The sequence below is a fragment of the Dryobates pubescens genome, chromosome 30, assembly GCF_014839835.1.
Source record: "Dryobates pubescens isolate bDryPub1 chromosome 30, bDryPub1.pri, whole genome shotgun sequence".
Classification (NCBI taxonomy): domain Eukaryota; kingdom Metazoa; phylum Chordata; class Aves; order Piciformes; family Picidae; genus Dryobates; species Dryobates pubescens.
Window position 1 is genome coordinate 511745 of NC_071641.1, and position 21236 is coordinate 532980.

Here is a 21236-nt window from a genome sequence, read left to right on the forward strand (position 1 = left end):
TCATCTCTCCCTAGACAGTTTAACTGGTTGTGCAGCAGGATATTCCCAGCTGCCACCCAAACCTGTAATTTTCTTGTGCCCAAAAACGAGAGCAGATTAATTACAATAAATCCACAGTTTTTGGAAGGCTGTTGCTGTCTGGTTTGTGGGTGCCTCTGCAACACTGCCTTGTTGAAAGCTCTACTACTAAGCTATCTGCAGCACATTCAACCTACCAAACTGCAGTTGTGTAACAAACGCTCCCAGCACTGCCAGACTGCATGTGACTCAGAAACACTCACCTGTGGGGCTTCTGTGAGCATGTCTCCAACTGTGATCAAACACCGTGAACTTGCACAACCAAGCCAGCATTTCTTTTCATGGTTTCAACAATTGTATTTATTCCTTGGTTTAAAAGGTCTTGGCTCAAAACAGTTTTATAAAGAGATTTCACAAAATGTGCAATATTTATAAACATAACTCTTAGGTGCAGTGGTAGCAAGAATCTGTACTTTTGTCCCAAAGTTTGCTTCAGTTATGAAACATGAGATACTTGAAGGTGTCCAGAGAAGGGCAATGAGGCTGGGGAGAGGCCTCGAGCACAAGCCCTATGAGGAGAGGCTGAGGGAGTTGGGGTTGTTTAGCCTGAAGAAGAGGAGGCTCAGAGGAGACTTTATTGCTCTCTACAACTACCTGAAAGGACGTTGTAGACAGGTGGGTGTTAGTCTCTTCTCACAGGCAACCAGCAACAGAACAAGAAGACACAGTCTCAAGCTCCACCACGGGAAGTTCAGGCTTGAGGTGAGGAGAAAGTTCTTCACAGAGAGTAATAATAGGACATTGGAATGGGCTGCCAGGGAGGTGGTGGGAGTCACTGTCCCTGGAGGTGTTCAAAAGAGGATTGGATGTGGCACTTGAAGCCATAGTTTAATTAGTCATGAGGCATTAGGTATTGGGTAATAGGTTGGACTTGATTATCTCTGAGGTCTTTTCCAACCTTGTTGATTCTATAAGGTTGGTTTTGTCCCCCTTCTTCTCCCTCCCCCAAAACTGGCACTTCATTGTAAACTGAAAAACCTTTTAAAAGACAAAGTTAATCAAAACATGATGTTATAAGCACCTTGCCACAGTATTACATTCTAATAATAAGGCAATTTTTTGTTTTGTAGAGTCTGTGCACCTGGGAGACCTGTAAAATGTGACTGAAATGCCAGACTTCTCCTGTAAGGAAAAGGCCTTCCTTTTTGCTTCAAAGTTACAATCCCTTCACACCACCCTCCCCTTAAAAAAATGTACAGCTGATAATATGACAGAATATATCCCTTGGAGGGTGAAAGGAAATTACAGGAGACAAAGGCTGAAACTACAGTGAATAGTTGGCAAAGTAAGACTGCTCTTAAAAATAAAATAAAAAGTAAATGAAGAAAAAAGGAACTGAACAACAAGCAACAATGGAATTTCTCTAGTGGAAGAGGATTTGGGGGCTTCATAAATAAGTGGAAAATTACTAAAATACTTTGCTATATAATAGAAAAAAGGACAAAGTGTTTTCCAGCTGTCACCTAAGCTTTAGATGCAACTTTGTAGGAGTAAGCATTCGGAGGCAGCTTTGAGCTCTGACGGGCACAAGTATTCCAGCAGGGTAATGCTGCCAACAGCAGAAGAAATCCACCCAGCAAGACACAAATGCCACTAAAATAGAATGCAGTGTCATACTCCTGCGTCCAGTCGTAAAACCAACCTGAGGGTGAAAAGAAGAAGGAAACACATCAGTGAGGAGCTCACTGTAACACAGGACTGTAAGCTAAACAGCATGAAGTAACCACACAACCCCCCAAAACCCCCAAACCTACAATCACCAAATGTTAGGGGCTGGGAGGGACCTCCAGAGATCATGAAGTCCAATTCCCCTGCCAAAGTGGGATCACCTACGGCAGGCTGCACAGGAATACATTCAGGCAGGTTTTGAAAGTCTCCAGAGAAGAGACTCCACAACCTCTCTGGGCAGCCTGTTTCAATGCTCCATCACCCTAAAGAAGTGTCTCCTTGTGTTGAGGTGGCACCTCCTGTGTTCTAGCTTGTACCCATTGTCCTTGTCTGTCACTGGGCACCCCAAAAAAGAAACTGGCACCTTCATCTTGACACCCACCCCTCAGACTTTTATAGACATTGATAAGATCCTCTCTCAGCAACAGGCCCAGGTCTCTCAGTCTTTCCTCAGAGGAGAGGTGTTCAAATCCTGCAATTATCCTCATAGCTCTCTGTTGGAGTCTCTCCAGCAGATCCCTGTCTCTCTTGAATTGGGGAGCACAAAACTGGACACAGTATTGCAGGTGAGGTCGCACCAGGGTCAAAAGCAGTTTGACCAGTTCAGACATGAAACGTGCTTTCCATCAAAGCCTAAAGGAGAACACGCTCAGCTTGGACAGCTCAAGCAAAACAGGCTTTAATTTCTGTTGAAGATTTTGATCTTGTTTTTCCATTGTTATGAGGAACAACGAGAACTAACTGCGCACAAATGAATTCTGGTCCCGACAAGTTCACATTGATTGTACAGCATCTACCTTGATCTTACCTACAATTGGTGGTCCAAAGCTATTTCCAAGTCCAGCAAAGAACATCAGTATCCCATATGCGTGAGTCAGCTTCTCGATTCCCACAGTCTTTGTTGTGACATATGGAAAGATCGACCAGTTCCCAGTCAGAAACCCCAAAGCTGCGGAAAGCATGGCCAGCGTCACGTAACTTTTGGCAAACGGAATCGCAAACAAGGCCATTCCTGTCATCAGTAAGGTAGTTACATATAGGTACAAAGTGTTCACCCACTTAAAATCCGCCAATATTCCTAAAGTCAGTTTGCCAACAGTAGTCATAATGCCTATAATGGAAATAAGAGGCATGTGATAATCATCTTCATTGATGTTTGCACTTCTTGCTACATCTTCCATGAGCAGAGAAGGAGGAAATCCACCAATATCAAAGAGCAGGATAGCAACAAATAGAGCCGAAAAGACTTTGTTCTTAAAAAGAACCGCAGTTTCCTCCCAGTAGTTCAAATAGAGCTGCCACTTCCTTTTGGCAAGTTGCTTGCAGAAGTTTGTCTGTTCTACAACTTTTTTTTTGTAAGTGTCTTTCTCATTTACATTTATTGAGCTTAATACATTCTTATTTAAAATGGCATCTTGTTTGCAATCAGGCATGTTGTTTGCACATTTTTCATCAAGGTAGCCCTTTTCAAGGATGCTTATATTTTCTTCTGCAGTCTTTTCTTTTTCATGGTAAACCAAATACTGATCTGGGACTTTGTCTACACATGATTTTTCTGGTGGAGGGGAAGCAGGTGACTCCAATGGTCTCATTAGGCTGCCACACGCTAATATATTTAGAGACAGTGCCCCAACTATTAGCAGACAACCATCCAGTCCATATAGCTCAATAAGTTCTCTTTGCAATGCTGCATATATAAAAAGTCCAACACTTGAACCTGTGAAAGTAAAATAAGATGTTTACACTAAAGAATTGAACACATTCTGTAACGTTAACGAACTTTTGCATTTCTTCAGCTACAAATCTACTGCCACAGGAACGGTAAGTCAGGTGAGCTCCCTCTCCCCAGTTCAATGAACTGCTGAGTTATCATCTCTCTTGAACTTACAGTTTCTTTATTATCCACAAAATAAAAAGCCTTTCAAAATATCTGCACCATTTATGATGATTAACACCAGCAGATTCTTTACAAACAAGTAGGCTTAGTACTACAGCTGATGAAAAACATCACTGTCATGCACACACCTAAAATGATACCTGAAGGGATACACATGAGTTAGCACAGTTAGAATTTCACACAGCATTTTTCCCTGTCCTCCTCGCTGCCACCTTCCTCCTTCTAAGGTAGTTCTTCCTCCTCCTGTTCTAAGGAACAGACCTTAGGCTGTTCCTGTTTCACTTAGAAACAGCCCTTGACCGCTTAATGTGTAAGAAAGGGGCCTCACATGGTGTGAATTTATTCCAAAGGCATTTCTGAAGCTCTGCAGGGTGAGATGGGCTAGTCAGAAGAAAAGACTGAAAAGCAAGCAATTACTATGACCACAAGCATTTTATGCAATCCCACCAATTTAAAGAGAAAGGTCTTGGTTGAAGGGAGCATAGATCTACTGCAATCAATAGATGTCCCACTCACAAACACAGAACAATGCTTTTTACATTAATTTTAAAGACAAACTTTAAATGAAAATGATTTGCTAAAGGCTCTCTCTAGGTCATATATGAGCCCTTTATATACTTCAGTGCTAATCACAAGAAAATAAATTATAAAATTCAGACTTAGTTTGTTTCCTGGGTTCTAAAATTAACCAAGACTTAATAAAACCAGGCCTTAAGGCAAACCACCTGGAATCCCAACAAAAGCCACTGAAAAAGACTCCAAGGAACATTTCTGCAGAAGCTCCCCTTTATTCCACTGGTGTGGATCTGGCACTAGTATCTCACAAAAGTGACTGCATTGACACGGCCTCTCCTCACTAACTTGAGGAAACAGATCAGAGGAGGGACTCCATACCTCACAGAAAGCAAGACAAGAAACAGCCTTGTTTAACAATTCCTATTTGGTACATTAATTCAGCAACTCTTGTTGATGTAAAGGACAATGCCACACAATCTAAAGACTCTGGGAGAAGACAAGAGAGAGACTACTCAGCATCCTTCAAAGTATTTTTCTTGTGTTATCAGAGGTTTATTTTTTTAGGATGCCTTTAACATGCATGGACAAAAAGCTGTGCTAAATTTTTGGAGGATTTCAGAATTTAGTCTTCTTTTAGATTGGGAAAGGAAAAAATATTAAAACTGTAAGCCCAAACTTCAGCTGCTCCTTTAAAGGTGCAGCTAATGGGAAGTCGTGATTCTGCATTTATATCCTGCATCTTAAATTCCTTTCTCACCTCTAATCTTGTGTTAAGGAAGAGGGAGAAGAGAGCTCTGTGGAAAGTTTTCCCTCTTATTACCCATGGCACGCAGCTCAGGCAGCTCGTAAGCCTTCTTTCTGGAACAGGTAGCCCAGAGTGGTCGTGAATGCCCCCTCCCTGAAGGTGTTAAAGGCTATGTTGGGTGAGGCCTTAACAACCTGGTCTAGTGGAAGGTGTCCCTGCCCATGGCAGGGGGTTAGAACTAGATTATCTTTAAGGTCCCTTCCAACCTAACCCATTCTATGAATCTACAAATGTCCCTTTCTCATCTCCATGGATAATCTGTACCACACACCTGCAAGTGTAGTTCCTATTTTACATGAATCCTGATTTTATCTTTTCATTGCTAGTGATGTTTTTACTTAAGAAGTACTTCAGAAGTAACTGTGCAAAATAATTTCTTGGGTTTATTGCCACGATAATGGCAGCTGTATCAAACTAGAAAAGTTAGAGAGCATGACGAAAGTCCTACCTGTTGAGATGAGACCAAGGGCAAGGCCTCTGCGTTTGTCAAAATACTGGCAAGTGATGGTAACTGTTGCTGTATACAAAAGGCCACATCCAAGCCCTTGAGAAAAAAACAGAGAGAAGTAATGCACACAACATCCTCTGGGAAATGAATGCCTCTTTTTATTCCCCCAATAACACCTGGCTTAGCACCAGCCAAACCCTTGGCCTGCCTGTGCTGTCCACTTCCTTTCCCCTGGCTATCCCTGGCTCCAGAACCTGTGTGGAGCAGGCTGGGTTTGAGGAGTTCACCAGCTCAAGCTCCATGCTACATGGAAGGAGTTAACATGGCTTTCAGTCCAGGGCCTGGCCCCAGAAAGCAACAGAACTGCATCCTCATGGCACTGTGCCCAAGTCAGCACTGCTGGGTCCCTGCTGGCCAGTGAGGTGCCCAGATTCCTGACCCACAACAGCCCTCTGCAGCACAGAGGGGCAGGTCACCACCTGCGAGGAGAACAGCACTCTCATGCTTTTAGCACAGCACTTTACGCTCTCCAATGGTCTCTAATTTACCAGGTTAGAATGAGTGCATAACTAAGTTGCAGAAAAGATGTTATTCCTTTAAAACTGGCACTTCACACCTGCAGAGACCTACTTGATTCCACCCCTTAGGAAAAACCTCAGCCTCTCTGTCTCTAACAATTGTGTCAACAGAGGACAAACTATTGTCAAAGCCTGAGGAACAGATGCATTGCTTTTACCTTTCACTACATGGTAACAGCTTGCTTGAGTGACACCCCTCCTTGCCCCAAACTAAAATGTTCCTTGATATATCAAGTGCCAGACTACCACTGCCTCAGTGAATCAGTTTTCCATTTCAAATTCATAACCCAAGACTCAAAACAACAAATATTAAGTCTCTGTACAAAGGGAAGGTATTTCTTACCAACAACAATCCCGTATGAAATATAAAGAAAGTATATGTTAGGTGCAAAACTGCTCATCATGAGACCCCCAGCCACCATAAAGCCACTGAAGATTGCTACTGGTCTTGCTCCAAAAGATGATACACATATACTACAGACAGGACCTAAAGGAAAAGCAGGGAAAACATTCCTAGTAAATACCAGCACCAGGAAGAACTCCTAAGAAATACCAGTCAATGGAAATATTTCTTACAACATATTCTTATTTAAATATATACTGATTAAACAAAAATTCAGAATGTTCATTTTCAGAGGACTCTTTAAAAGATTTGGTTATAAAAACAATCATGGTGAGAATGCCCCCTGGTGCATACAGAGAGGAAATATACAGATAACGACAAACGTTACTCTTCCCTGATTTTCTAGTGAATTAAACACCTGCTAGGCAGTATTTTACCAAGTAACTCTTCCCCAGCTATCTTGGTTTCTACTGTTAAACTACAGTTAAACCCCATACCATTCTATGGTTCTACAATTATCTTTATCCCCCAATATTTTCTGGTTGGTTAGCACTTCAAAACAGGAACAAAGTGTAAGCAAGACTTGTACTGTACCTCTGCTTGGCCAGTTCTGCTCTCACATAAGTTGTATAATATTTATTTGCAGCTGTGTGACCTAGAATACACCTTTTAATCTGAAGTTGCATGCAAGCTCTGTGCCCTGCACAAAAAAGCAACCAGCAAGGGACTTGGCTTGCAAAAGACAGTATCTCATCTGAAATCCTGTTGTTCCAATGAATCATATATAAACCTATGTATGAGCCCCAAGATCCTAAACTCAGGAACTCTGAGATTAGAAGATACACAGATGTATTGCCTGATTTAAAAACCAACAAAACAGCCCAACCCTCACCACCTTTGTATCTCATTTGCAGCAATACAAACACCCTCCATGGTCAACACAATCTGCAAAAGCAGTAACTCCAGAGTCTTCCATCTGTTAAGGCTGGTCCTCCCTGACACACATAACTCAGATTGCCAGCAGATGGGAGGTCAGCCCAGAAAAGTGATATGAGGTGAACAACATTTGGAGCTGAGGACAGTGCTTGCCTAAGGTTTGCAGACAGGAGCTAGCAGCTGGGAATGTAGGCAAGGTTTTTGTGTGGTTACCGGCCACAGGACAAGCAGTTCTGGCAGGCAGGAGCACAGATTTGTTAGGAGGTGAAATGATCCTGAAAGGCAAAGCAGGTCAGAACTTTTCCCCTACCTAAGAGCTATCTGCCTAGGAAAGGTAAAGGGAAGCAAGTCTGAATTGAGGCTTACCCAGGCAAAGAGGCAGAGTTAAAGAAGAATCAAGAAAAAGTTTCTGGGAAGTAGGGTTCCTTTGTATTTTGGAAATGATGAAAAAGGAAGACACAAGTGCTTGCTGATTCTCAAGAGTCAGCACACTGTGGGAATGAAAGCTGGCCAGAAGATCTTGGGCAGAGTAACTTGTTGAGAACAAAAGCTGAGTGTGTTAGATTGTTGCTGATTCTTAGAATTAATTACTAGAGCTGGCAAATTAAGATTGGTATGCTTCCTAAAACCACAGGATATAAAAATAAACAACGGCTTGAATCTGTATTATATAAAAAATTCTTCTACACTAAAAGAACATGAGGTAGTGAACATAATTAAATCAAGCAGAGGAATTTGCACACTTTCTATTCTTTATTTCTGACCCACTACCTTGCTAAAACAAACAGTGTTTCCCTTACATCTGCTCTCTCAACACAGCTATTTTCAGAAGGTCCACCATGGGGTGGTGGTACTGGACAGACTGCACTGATTACTACTAGTGTACCAGACATCAATCTGGAATTTCTGACCCCACGCCAGAACAAGAGAGTAACAGAGCTGAAAAACATGTCTTCATAATCTGACAGGGATACTCTCCTCTGGAACACCATCAAAAGCATCTCTGACAGGGTCCAAGGTGATGCTCTTGAAAATTCTCCCATTTATTAAAAAAAAACTATCCCAAAGGAGAACAGAATGTACAAAGAGATCTTTTTTCCTCTGACATGGAAAACAACCAGCCCAAAACTGAGAACCTGCTCCAATAAGATCAGTATTAATGTGTCATCCCACACAGCAAGAGATTTGGCAGCTCAGCAATAGTCCTGTTCTTAAGAAGGAGAACCACTTAAGTATTAAAATGCTGTATGTCTCCTGGATGAGCAGAAAAACATCTCCATCCTCCCCATCACACCAGGGCCTACTTTCACACTCCCCTGATTGTGCAGCTAGAAAACAAAAGTCTCAGAGGAAAACCTCCATGACAGCCAGCACCTTTGTTCTTTTCCCTGCCTCCTCTCATTCCTTTTCTTTCTCTACTTCTCAAAGAGCTGGCACTTTTTTTCCACCCAGTGCAGTACCTTTGGTTATTACCATGGTATCTGCACAGGAGTTCACTGTACACAAACATGTTATTCTCTCCAAGTAATTCAAGCACAATGGGTTGAAGGCAGTTCATTCTAGTCCAACTTTCCCAGAGTGGGACTGAAACTTGTTCAGTGAACTCCTGCCCTGTGGATTTTGTTCATTGTGGACATTCTGAAGAATGTAGGAATCTACATACAACCACAGAGGATAGAGCTCCTCAGGAACCATAAGGGTTTCCAGAAAAATCCTTCCACTGCTAATGTATTTCTCACCATTACATGAACAGCTTAAAAGCAAAATCCCAGTGGCAACCTTCAATAGTACATGGAAAATATCTTTTAAGGGGTTAGCACTGGTGTTATAATAATATTTGAAGACATTGATAAGTATTTGCCTCTTATACAAATAAATTCCCTGGGGCTTTTTTACTTCCAAATTATGTATCTTACAACTAGAGCAGATTCTATCAAAAGAAGACACGAGCCCAGTCTCCAGGAATGACAGTAACCCTAGGAAAAGAGGCCTAGCACAGGGACAACCACCGCTCATGAGACAGTAAGACAATCATCAAGTTCTGCAGAGGAGCAGTCAAGAAGATCCCTAGACAAAAGGTGACGAAGTAGCAGCAAGACAAAGGGCTCTCATGGTAGATCTTCATGCAGAGAGATCAAGGATAAGTAATTCCTAGAAGGAATAATTTATACTTTGATATTTTCATAGCCATTTTCCTGAATAAAAGCCTCTGCTCTTAGCAAGACCCAGAGGTGATACTGAGTCCTTCCTGAGATGTCAGAACAAGTCATATGCAGCTCACACAGGAGCTTTGGAATTAACATGATCTTTTGACCTACAAAAATTGCACATTCAGCAAGTTTGCTGATGATATGAAACTGGGAGAGGTGTTTGACACCTGGTCAAGCTGTGCCGCCATCCAATGAGATCTGGACAGTCTGGAGAGCTGGATGCAGGCAAACCTCATGAAGTTCAATAAGGACAAGTGCAGAGTCCTGCATCTGGGGAGAAATAACAGCAGGTACCAGTACAAGCTAGGAGTCGTCCTGCTGGAAAGCAGCTCTATGGAGAAAGACCTTGGGGTCCTAGTGGACAGCAAGTAGTCCACGGGACAGCAATGTGCCCTTGTTGCCAAGAGGGCCAATGGCATTAAGAGAAGTTTCTCCAGCAGGTCTAGGGCGGTTCTCCTCCCACTCTACTCTGCCCTGGTGAGACCACACCTGGAATACTGTGTCCAGTTTTGTGCTCCCCAATTCAAGAGACAGGGATTTGCTGGAGAAAGTCCAACAGAGACCTATGAGGATGATTGCAGGACTTGAACAACTCTCCTGTGAGGAAAGACTGAGAGACCTGGGGCTGTTTAGCCTTGAGAAGAGAAGACTGAGAGGGGATCTTATCAACCTCTATAAATGTCTGAGGGGTGGCTGTCAAGATGAAGGTGCCAGTCTCTTTTTGGTGGCACCCAGTGATAGGAAAAGGAACAATGGGTGCAAGCAAGAACAAAGAAGGTTCCACCTCAACATGAGAAGACACTTCATTATAGTGAGGGTGACAGAGCACTGGAGCAGGCTGCCCAGAGAGGTTGTGGAGTCTCCTTCTCTGGAGACTTTCAAAACCTGCCTGAATGTGTTTCTGTGTGACCTGCCCTAGGTGATCCTGCTTTGGCAGGGTGGCTGGACTCCATAATCTCTGGAGGTGCCTTGCAACCCCTAACATTCTGTGATACCTCAATCTTCTCACACGAAGAGAAAACTTCTGCAAATTAAGACTCCCTTTCTTCCCTCATGCATCTTTCTTCTTCACTTCACAAACACACAAAAGCTTTTGCTAAACAAACAATACTGGACAACTGAGTTGTTTTCCTTATCTCTTGAATTAATCTGACCCACCTTGTCTGTATCTGTTCAAGCCTGTTGAAACTGTAGAGTAGAAGGAATGCTCATGGACTGCAATAAAATAGACTGGACAGAACATGCTAATTGATAAAACATAGTCATAACAAAGATACTATTCTCTGAATGTCTATACCTTGGATAACAATATAGATCAGAAAAAGCCTTTTTACACTGGAGAGCAACCCACTCCCAACTTGAAAAGGCTGCTCCTCTCGGATAACGTTAAATTGATTGTTTCTTTGGAGAAATCTTTGGACACTCTCTCCCCTTTTCATGAACTATGTATAGCTTCCATAGTTTACAGAGGGGAGGTTATTGATGCAGGAAATTTTTGTCCAAAAATGAGTAGATGCTGCAAGCAAAGGTTTTTAATAGAGCTGTAAAATGATTGCTTGAAAACACAAAATTAAACTTTTAAACCATTCAACACCCAATTAATTATTCAAGATATAGTCTTTCAAGGCACAGTCTTCCCTTTTGTTCTTTTTCTGTTAGTAAAAGGGAATGGGAGACATTGCTGCTGTCTCTTGCTATGCCAAATACTGTGAAGTCAATTTTTACTGTAAACAGCTGTGGTGCCAACTACAGGCGCCAAAGTCTTTTGTCTGTTTTGGTTTTAACAAGTGTAACATGGATCAAATTTAATTTCAGGCTTCAAAAGGATGTAAAATTAAGAACACTTGGTGCAGGAGAAACACATGATCTTCTACAATGTAATAAAAATATCTTCCTCTGATGTGTGTTAGTCAGGAAAACATGCTAAGCTCTTTCCACTGGAACACCTCTGAGGATAGGCTAACAGGGCTGGGGCTGTTCAGCCTAGAGAAAGCTCTCGGTAGACCTTAGAGCTGCCTTCCAATACCTGAAGGGAACCTACAGGAAGGTCGGAGAGGGACTGTTCATAAGGGTGTCTAGCAATAGGACAAGGGGGAATGGTTTGAAGCTGAGGGAGAGTAGGTTTAGACTGGATCTTAGGAAGAAGCTCTTCAGTATGAGGATGGTTAAGACTCTGGAATAGGCTGCTTAGGGAGGTTGTGGATGCCTTCCCCCTGGGAGTGTTCAAGGCCAGTTTGGATGAGGCCTTGAGCAGCAGAATCTAGTTGAGAGGTGTCTCTGCCCATGGCAGGGAAGCTGCAGCAGATGACCTCTAAGGTCCCTTCCAACTTCAGTCATTCTAGGATTCTATGAGTTTTTCCTATACAAGGCCTACATCACCCGTGGAGCCATGTGCTGCATCTAGTACAGGCTGCTCAGCATTACGATACCTAATACTGTAGAAGTGGTCTCATCACTGACCTGTAAAACAACATTGATGCTTTTCTTTCACTGTTTTAGGCACCTTTCTTCCAATACATTCTAAGGCCACATCACAGAAAGTTCTAACTCAAGTTAGGGAGTGATCAAACAGGTCCTTGCCCCGTTCCCTCTTCTAGCTGATGAGCTGAACTGTCAAGCTCTGGGCTGAGCCTAGGCCTTAGCAACACCGTCTGCCACGAGCGAGAGGGCAGAAATCGAACACCAGGTGGCTAGGAAGCTCATCGCAATAAACAAGGCTCTGTACTGGGTTTCTATGTCTCAAGTCTAAGTTTAGCTCTCAGGCAAGTCAGAAGTAAACACTGTAGAAAGGACATCAATACAACAAATGGGAAAGGACTCACCAGCATCAGCTACTTAAAAACCAAAAAACATTTAAGAGTACATGTACAGAGGGAAACAGAAGACACAGAATCTTTTTCTGTCCCAGTTAGCACACATAGAAGGGCATTTTCTTTTTAGTGAAATTACAGTACAAATACAGCAAAGTTACTGGACCTACTTTCCACTGTTACAAAGGGTAGCTAATGTGATTTCTAGTGCTATCAATGAGAAAAGTCTTCCTTAAGAAAACAGACATTAGCTTATGTCCTGTATGTAGCTGCAAATGTACCACAACTGCCATTTTTTTCCAGCCTGGCATCTACAGCTTCAGAAAGGTGATCTTATGCAGAGACAGGTCACAGAACAGTCTTGAGGGCTCTCCAGAAGAGTCTTAATTAAAGGAGCAGAAGTCTCTTGTATCAATTGCTGTAAGATTGCATCAAGGTACAAGCTTAATGACAAAACAGAAATAATTTGGCTGCAGTCTCTAGACACACCACATGATTAATGGGCTCCTCAAAATACACCACTTACAGCTAACATTGTTCATCAGCTGAAAACTAAAACAAAGCACCTTGTATTGTACCATTTCACACTTCTAAACAGATAATTAAGTATTGACAAACACTGTAAGAGATGGAAGACGCTCTGAACAAACATGTTGGGGTTATTCAGCCTGGAGAAGAGAAGGCTGTGGGGAGACCTAATAGTGGCCATACAGTACCTGAAGGGGACCTACAAAATGGCTGCAGAGGAACTGTCTACGCGGGCCTGGGGTAACAGGGCAAGGGGCAACGGTTTGAAATTAGAGGAGATTTAGATTGGATGTTAAGAACAAGTTCCTTCCCATGAGGATGGTGGAACCCTGGAACAGGTTGCCCATGGGTATGGTTGAGGCCTCATCCCTAGAGATACTCAAGGTCAGGCTGGACAAGACCCTGAACAGCCTGATCTAGTCAAGGATGTCCCTGCTGACTGCAGAGGTGTTGGACTAGATGATCTTCCAACCCATTCTATAACTCTGTGATTCTACATTCTAAATCAAATAACAATTACAGCAATTTCTGCATGCAACATGGGTTGCTTTAAGCACACCAATACTTGAAAAAAATGTATTTGTATAACTAGATAAGAGACAAAAACAAAGGAGGAGAAAGGAAAGAACAAGGAATACTAGAAGAGTCATGTTAGCAACAGGAAAAAGCAGGGGGACTACCTTTGAGGTACAGCTGTCCTGTTACTAACATTCACACATGCAATACTGCTGCTGAAATAGCTTGCCTGGGGAGATTGTTAAGTTAGTAAGTCACAGACAGTAGCTTTTCACACGCATGAAAATAGCATATTTTAGAATTTTAGCCTGATCACCTACTTAGCACAGGCTACAAAACACAGTGCCCTACCTGGGAATGTATCATTTGTTTTCAGTTAGCTCACATAGCATCAGATAGCATCAAAGCAACTAAGAGACCCTCACTATGCCTTTTTTAAAGGTATTAAAAATAGGAATGGTTATGAAGGTTCCTGATCTCAGACTGAAAGAAGAAAAGTACACTGGCAGACAATGTTCCTCCTAATCTGTCAGAAGTTCAAGCAATTTAATCCTTCCACACCAAAATCAATCACAGTAGCAGCTTTTATTTGTATTATTCAGTCACAGAAGTTTCTGTTTTCTATAAAGCACACTACTAACAATTGTTCACAGTGGCAAGACAGAAGGCCCCTAAGAAATCTGGAAACTAGCGTGGTGCTGACATACAAGAAAAGGAGCTGAAGCTCTTGTCAGAGGAGTGAGCCAGAGACCTCTGGTTTCCAGGGAGAGTGCTTTTCTTCACCTGTTCTGCTGCAATTCCCTTCTGCCTGGCTTTTCTTCAGCAATAATCTTGGTTACTCTTTTCTCCCCAGTTCATTCTCTCACTCAAGTTTGTTTCTAACTAGATTCATTAATAATAGCAGTTAATGCCCTTAAAATGGGAAAATAAAGCATGGCAGCAAAGCAGTCTACAGTCGCTTGCCCACTTACGCCCTGTGACGGAATACACTCTTCTGGGTAACGATCCACCTGCCTTTGCCCATTTCTGTTCTATCTGGAGATATAAAATCCTAACACGAGCGTGGCACCAGTATCTGGCCAGTTACAGCACCACACAAAGCAGTGTTTTGAACAAAACCTTTCTTTTAAGGAGAGATTCCCTCAAAATCATAATCTACACTTTGTCCTTTAAGCTAAGTAACTGCTGTTTCCCATAGCAATTGCTCTGCTGGCAGGCAATTTTTTTCCAGATACAGCAAAAAGTTAATCATTCTTATGGTGACTCTTTGAAAAGCAGAAGTTCATGGTATTCGCCCATGTCCGGTATTAAAACAACAAAGTGTGCCTATGGACTTCAAAGGGCTGTCTTAGTTCCCTAAAACCCTGCTGTTACTCTCCAAGTGACCTCCAACAGCTCTGTGTCCTTCTTATGACAGGGACACCAGAACTGGATGTGGTATTCAAGGTGGGGTCTCACCAGAGCAAAGGGGCAGACTCACCTCTCTTGTCGTCCTGGCCACACTCCTCTTGATGCAGCCTAGGTCACAATGTGCCTTCTGGGCTGCATGACCACTCTGCCAGCTCACGGTGAGCTTCTCATCAATCAATAGACTCAAACCTTTCTTCAGAGCTACTTTCAACCTATTCTGCATCCAGCCTGTACTTGTGCCTAGATAATCTTACCCATCTTGACCTACAACAATGCCACATCCTCACCCTATCATTTGTAACTGTCTTTAATAGAACTCCAAAAGCATACACAGATAAAGGATCTACTAGAAAGTAATGTTTCAGTTTAAGACAGATACTTCTACACTTACTGGCAAGCAATCCAATTCCATTTGCTAGTGATCCAACCCAAGCAGTCTTGCCTTTCCCTTCTCCAAATGCATCCAGCCATTCTAAATACAAGACTCCCACCGCCAGCGGTGATCCGTAACACAAGAACTGAGTGAAGAAGGAAACGATAACAATCACCCAGCCCCAGCCACCATCTGGTGGTTTCCGAAATACCATCTTGTCAGATGAGTGCAGATGAACAGGCAGAACCTGTGTAAACAAAAAACAAGCAGAAAGCAGCATGAGAAATGTGACCAACCTAGGACTGCAGAGCAGGCAGTACACATTCAGAGACTTATTTCAATCACCCTTCAAGAAGTATCCACAGCACAGCATACAGGCAATACAATTAGCTACCATTTGATACTTCTGTCTCTTCTGTATAACACTGGAACAGTACAAAAAGCATTAATAAATCACACCTACACCAACACTGCATTGCAGGAAGGGGGAACAGTTCATCTTCTGGGTGTTAAATAAGCTTTGTGAAGACCTCGGGCATCAATACCACAGTTCAACAAAGAGAACTCTATGGCCACTTGCTGCTAAGACCTCAGATACCTTGACTTGAAGCATACAGGCTTGAGGGATAAGAAAAGCTACAAGCATAATGCAATCCAAATAAATCGTTTAGGACTTAAAGAAAATCTCCAAATAAAAAAATACATGCTACAAACCCCACCATTTCTAAAATCTTGTACTCAGTCGTAATCTCAATGCAGTTTAGCAAGGCATTTGCTGCCAGACACTGCACACTGGGGGAAGCAGGCCAAGAGAAAGACTGACATTCTGGAAATGATGGGGTGATGCATCAAAAAATCCCTTTGTACCTAAGTTAAGTGAGTTCTAAACCTGTGTATAGGTGTGGCTTTATGTGCCAAGACATGACATCATTAAACACGCAGAGAAGAATCTCCTGTAACCTGTTACAGTATCTGCCCTCCGTGCAGTTCGCACGTATCGCCCTGCCCTGACCTTGCAATCACTTCTTGGACTTCGCAAATAACACCTCGCTCCTTTGCATGGCAAGATCACCTCTGCATCTACAGCTTCAAATAACTTACCATCCTCACACATTATCAAGATTAGTTTGTGAATGTGATGCTTCCAAAATCTAGCAAAGAGTTCAGAGGCTTGGATGACTCCAAGGATACCCTAAGTTCCTGTGCACGCAACTAATTTGCCCTCCTTCTACAGGGAATAATCTGCTGAAGTAATGACCACAAAACCCATGCTCTGTTTATGGCTCTGTCGCTATCCAGATGTGCAATTCTCAACAAATTTATTTCCTTTAACCTGTAAGATGGCAACAGGTAAGATCTCACCCTGTTTTCTTTGTGGAATACTCTCAAGGACCATCTTCACACTCAGCTTATGCATTAAGACCGCTGCAGTAAAAGTTCTGCTCAGGGAGACTCCCAAGAAACAAAGCAGAAAGATAAAAGGGCTGCCCAGGGAAGTGGTGGAGTCATTGTCCCTGGAGGTGTTCAAATTGAAGTTTCTGCACGTGGCACTTGGTGCCATGGTTTAGTAGTCATGACGTCTTGGGTGACAGGTTGGACTTGATGATCTTTGAGGTCTTTTCTAACCTTATTGATTCTATGATTCTATGGAATGTGTTGCATTGCCTTTTTGACTTAAAACCCAGAGGAGATGGACAAAAACATTACTGCTGTATGAAAGCAATTGTGTAAACAAGGGTAAAGAAGCTCCTCAGATACTTTGCTTGGGCAGTTCTTAAGAAATTGCATGGAAAACTTATTTAAAAAGCTACAGTATAAAAGTTTGAGGAATATCTGCTATAGAGGCACAAAAAAAGCCAAGTCCAGATCAGATATATGCTTAAATGTTACTTGAGAGTAGATACTTACAGATGATGACAAAAAGGTCCTTCAGCTCCTACAAGTGTAACTTCACGCAGCGATTCTACCTGCAGAAAAAGCGCAGCAAAGCATTTGCAGCTGAAGTATCCCTGCAACAGTAAACAGAACTCTAACAAACATTTGCCTCTGCAGTAGATTTCTTCTTTTTAGTGTCTTTTCTGAGGAACTTCAGAAGTAATCAAATTATCTCAGTGAACAAATACTGATGCCCTCTCAATTAATTAACAGCTGACAATAGCCTTGAGCCTCACAATAACAAAAACATTGTCTACAAACGTAAAGTCAACTTTGACACTCCAGGTCCTTTAAGAGTGATTTACAGCTTTAGCATACTAACAGTCCAACTACAAATGTTATAAAGTTATATGCTTCAGTTATAAATGCAAGCTCTGATTTATTTCCTTAAATATCTGGTTATCAGCCCCTGATTACATGAGATGCAAGGGTGACAGCTAGGATAGAAATAGTATCGTAAGGTATCAAAGCATGAAAAAGCTGCTCACATGCACGTCTACAAAATAACATTTACATAAATGGGGATCCTCGCATTTCGACACAAGCGAGTCAAACTACTTGTATGCAGTCACCAACATATGCATCCCCCCATCAACTAAACAAGCGTCACTTGACTTGTATTCTCCCTGACTGGAGTAAGATGGTGAAAATAAGTAGCAGCTCCCAGAAAAGAGACTTCCACTGAGACAAAACAAGGATGTTTTCAGAAAAAACAAATGGAAACAGACAGTGAATAATCACAACTCAGATGTTTTACAAAAGTGATCCTTAGAAAACAAACACACTGTAGCTTTCTATTGATCTGCACTATATTGATGTGCTAAAATTTGGCACAGAGACAACAGAGTTCAGCTCTGTTATTCTAAACATTCGATGGGGAGGAAGGGAGGGCAGGGCAGGAGAGGAAAAAGGTTTTGCTGTCTTAGGTCATCTGCTGCAAGTCCACACAGCTTTATTGACTTTAGACAATTGCTCCCAACTTACGGCAGCGGAATAGCTGTCCTCCTAAATTCTCATGTCTCCTATTTTGCACCACAGATCTCTTTTGTATCTTGTAGCTAACCAACAGAATTCTAGGCAGCAAAACCATCTCTGTTTTCTTAACACTTCAAGCCATATGCAGTCTTCCAACTGTCAAGTAAAAACCACCATTCCCCTCCCACACCAATATCATCCTTAAAGTGAAAAGAGATCTACGATGTCCCACAGTTTAAGAGCTAACACGACCTGGCTTTTCCTTCCCTTTCTTTTAGGCTGCTCCTTCACCTCCTGCTGCTGTGTGCCTATTACCTAAAAATAAGTATTTTTTAAATTCCCTGAAAGCACAAAGTTCTTCTGAAGAGAGAATGTGAGCTGAGAGCCCTGTGCGTGGGGCCTATTCTCCAGAGACCTTATCTATGATACTCAGTTAAGGATGTCCCAGACAATCCAGCTGCTGCTGGGTCCACATATATCAATGTGCCTTTTATTGGTACATTGTTTAATCCTTCACTGAAAATGACAAGTTACAGTGCAAAAGCTTAGTAGCATGGACAACAGGAACTGAACCTTCGCTACTCCCAACACTGCCTACACAGACACCAAATCTGTTCATGGACCAGGAAGCGATCTCAGTATTTTTCACCTGTGCGGGAGGACACAGACTGCACAGATACATGAGATCACAAAAAATAAAGAAGCAGAAGGCCACGCAGAAGAAAGTGCACAGTACTTCTGTTTTCTCTTGGGAACAGCCAGGAAGATGTGTGACCCTGGAAACAAACCACTATGATTTAAGATTCAGGTAGGAACCATTTTACAACCCTTCCTGTTCGCAAAGCCTAAGGATGTTGTTTCAGACTCCAGGAAACCTAGTTACATCAAAAATACTGAAATGGAGAAATGAAGCATAAAGAATTCAACAGTAACTTGAAGTTTGGTCCGAAAAAGCTTTTCAGTGAGTTGTACTCACTGCGAATAAGAATCAGAGGAAGGGAGCTGCTTGATGAAAGCCTTTACCAACACCAACAAAAAGAAACCCTAGAGAACTAATTGAACACCACCATTCTAAATGTGGAAAGAGAGAGGTGTTTGGCTGCAACTATTTTCTTTTGTCTAAGCAGCTTTATCACAATATTGAGCTCTTTTTCTGTAAATCTTAAAACTTGGCTTAAACATGACAGAGGAGCACAAAAGAACTGGTCAGAAGAACATGAGTATGACTGAAACGTTAGCCCTCAGCACAGAAACTTGGATTAATCTGTGGCAAAGGGAGTCTTGAGAAAGACAGTAGCAACACAATTGTTTCCAGTTTGTTATTTGTGCAACTGGAGTCTGGTTCAGTATACTGCTTTCTGCGAGGAGCACATGGCTGCAAAGAAAGCCAGTGTCAGCAGAATCCCTGCGTGATTAACACTCGGCTGTTCCAGTTTTGCAAGGCATTCGTACAAATTAAGATGGTACTGGTCAGAATGGTAACATCCTTCTTTTTAATTTGATTTCATGTATATTTCTGTTTCAGGCAACATTCTTGCAATTATCATCTGAAGTTTCTGCTACCCTTCCTTGCAATTAACACCTACAGCATTAGAGCGGCAGTAATGCATTACAGTTGTTTTTAACGTGCTGATTGTCTGCACATGTACTGATGCAACAGCATAAACATTAAATGAACTGAAAAAGATACATCTGTATTTTGATGACAGCAGCCTTTAACTGATATTCTAAGCAGCTCCCTGTGTTTAAATAATCTATTTCTCTTTCAATTCTTTCACACCCAATGGATATATTACTGCATTTTTCAGTTTTCAGCATTCAGGTCTACCTCATCCTCCTGCTCATCTACTCTTCCTTTTGTAAGTTCATCAACATAAACATTTGCTTTTGTTTCTGCCTGACGGGGGGAAAAATGTAGAGTTTTAAACAAAACAAAATATCAGAGCAGAGCTTACCAACACCGTGATAACGTTTCTCCATTGTTCAAAATAAATTAACATAAAGAAGCATCAACGAGAGCAGCACATAAACCAGCCAGTTTTGTATAAAGCTGTCAGCTCAGCAGAACCAGTCCTACCTGTTTCCAGAGCCTGTCTCAGAGGGGATGGAAACCTCCCCCCAACAAATGTAACTACCTGTCAGACACGAACGTGCATCCACGCAGACAGATGTGAGCCGGCACTGCTATAAACCACCAAACGACTTGATTTACCAGAGAACTCCTCTGCAAAATGAGAGCGCAGTGTGCACTGCTTCACGCATCACAACCTGTGGCATTCGCACAACCAGTTCGTGCCCCTTGGCCAGGTCTCTTATGTAGATAAAAGGGCTTTTATAGCCCCTGGCTTGCCTGGCCTCTCCCCACGCCCCCGGGGATCAGCCCACATCCCCACTCTGGAGGACTGTATTACACATTGGCGCCTTCAGACACGCTTCGACGAGATGTGCTCATCCATGCAACGACGCACTGAGAGGTGACCGATGGTCGCTCCCGGCAGCCCAAATGCCACACACACAGCAAGCCAGGGTCATGCCATGCTGCCCTGCTCCCTGCAGCCCCGGCCTCAGAGACGCCCATAGGTACCCACGACGGGCATGTACGACTGTGACATGTGTCTGGTGCCACTAGTCCACTGCAGGTGCTGATGCCACGCCGCCACTGGGTGCCCACTGTGCAATACCTACACAGTCACCCACAAGGGGCACCAGGAGGTACTCGCAGCCAGCATCAAGGGCTGCTTACAGCACACACCGAGGAGTAGAGGTCAATAGGCACTCCCAGGGACGCAGCTGCCTCAGTGGGCACCCAGGGGTGACAGCAGATCCCGGGCCAGCTCCTTTTCTCGAGGCCCTTGCAGAGCCCCCTCAAGGCGACCGGCCCGTCCCGACCGCACCCGGGGACGGGACAGCCCCGCGAGGCCTCCCGCCAGAGAGACAGCCCTGCCGAGCCGCGGCGGCAGCGGCCCCCGGGAGGGCGCCAGGCGCCCCACGGCTCCTGCTGGTCTGGTTCGGGCCCTCACTCTTCACCCTGAGCCCACCCATGCAGGCAGCCTGCGGCCCCCCGAGGCGGCACCGTCCCCGTTACCTGCGCCCCACGTCGGCAGGAGTGGGTGGCCCATGCGGCGGGGGCGGCCAGGCGGGGGCGGCCAGGCGGGGGGCAGAAGCCGCCCCCGGACAGCCAGAGCAGCCCCGCATCCCCGGTACGGCGGG

The 21236-nt window shown here is 43.3% G+C and overlaps 1 protein-coding gene across 2 annotated transcripts; it reads right to left on the minus strand.

Annotated features, from left to right (window-relative positions):
* Positions 1 to 1282: 1282 nt before the first annotated feature.
* SLC16A9 (solute carrier family 16 member 9) lies at positions 1283 to 20343 on the minus strand. Of its 2 annotated transcripts, XM_009906092.2 has the most exons (7): positions 20162 to 20343; positions 17025 to 17083; positions 15135 to 15363; positions 6334 to 6477; positions 5413 to 5508; positions 2555 to 3463; positions 1283 to 1720 (listed from the first exon to the last, which is right to left on the minus strand). In XM_009906092.2, the coding sequence occupies exons 3-7, from the start codon at positions 15328 to 15330 to the stop codon at positions 1542 to 1544; spliced, it is 1524 nt and encodes a 507-aa protein (XP_009904394.1). In that variant the 5' UTR covers positions 15331 to 15363; positions 17025 to 17083; positions 20162 to 20343; the 3' UTR covers positions 1283 to 1541. The 2 variants fall into 2 exon arrangements, with proteins under 2 accessions (XP_009904394.1, XP_054030733.1); XM_054174758.1 differs by lacking the exons at positions 17025 to 17083; positions 20162 to 20343 and adding an exon at positions 16479 to 16557.
* Between the last annotated feature and the right edge of the window lie 893 nt (positions 20344 to 21236).

Bases quoted from the DNA above. Each gene is read 5' to 3' on its own strand.
- SLC16A9 (XM_009906092.2), bottom strand. From the start codon at position 15,330: ATGGTATTTCGGAAACCACCAGATGGTGGCTGGGGCTGGGTGATTGTT. The intron at 6,478-15,134 runs GTAAGTGTAGAA...CTTTTCCTTTAG, and splicing joins TGGAATTGGATTGCTTGCCA to GTCCTGTCTGTAGTATATGT. The intron at 3,464-5,412 runs GTAGGACTTTCG...TTACTTTCACAG, and splicing joins CCTTGGTCTCATCTCAACAG to GTTCAAGTGTTGGACTTTTT.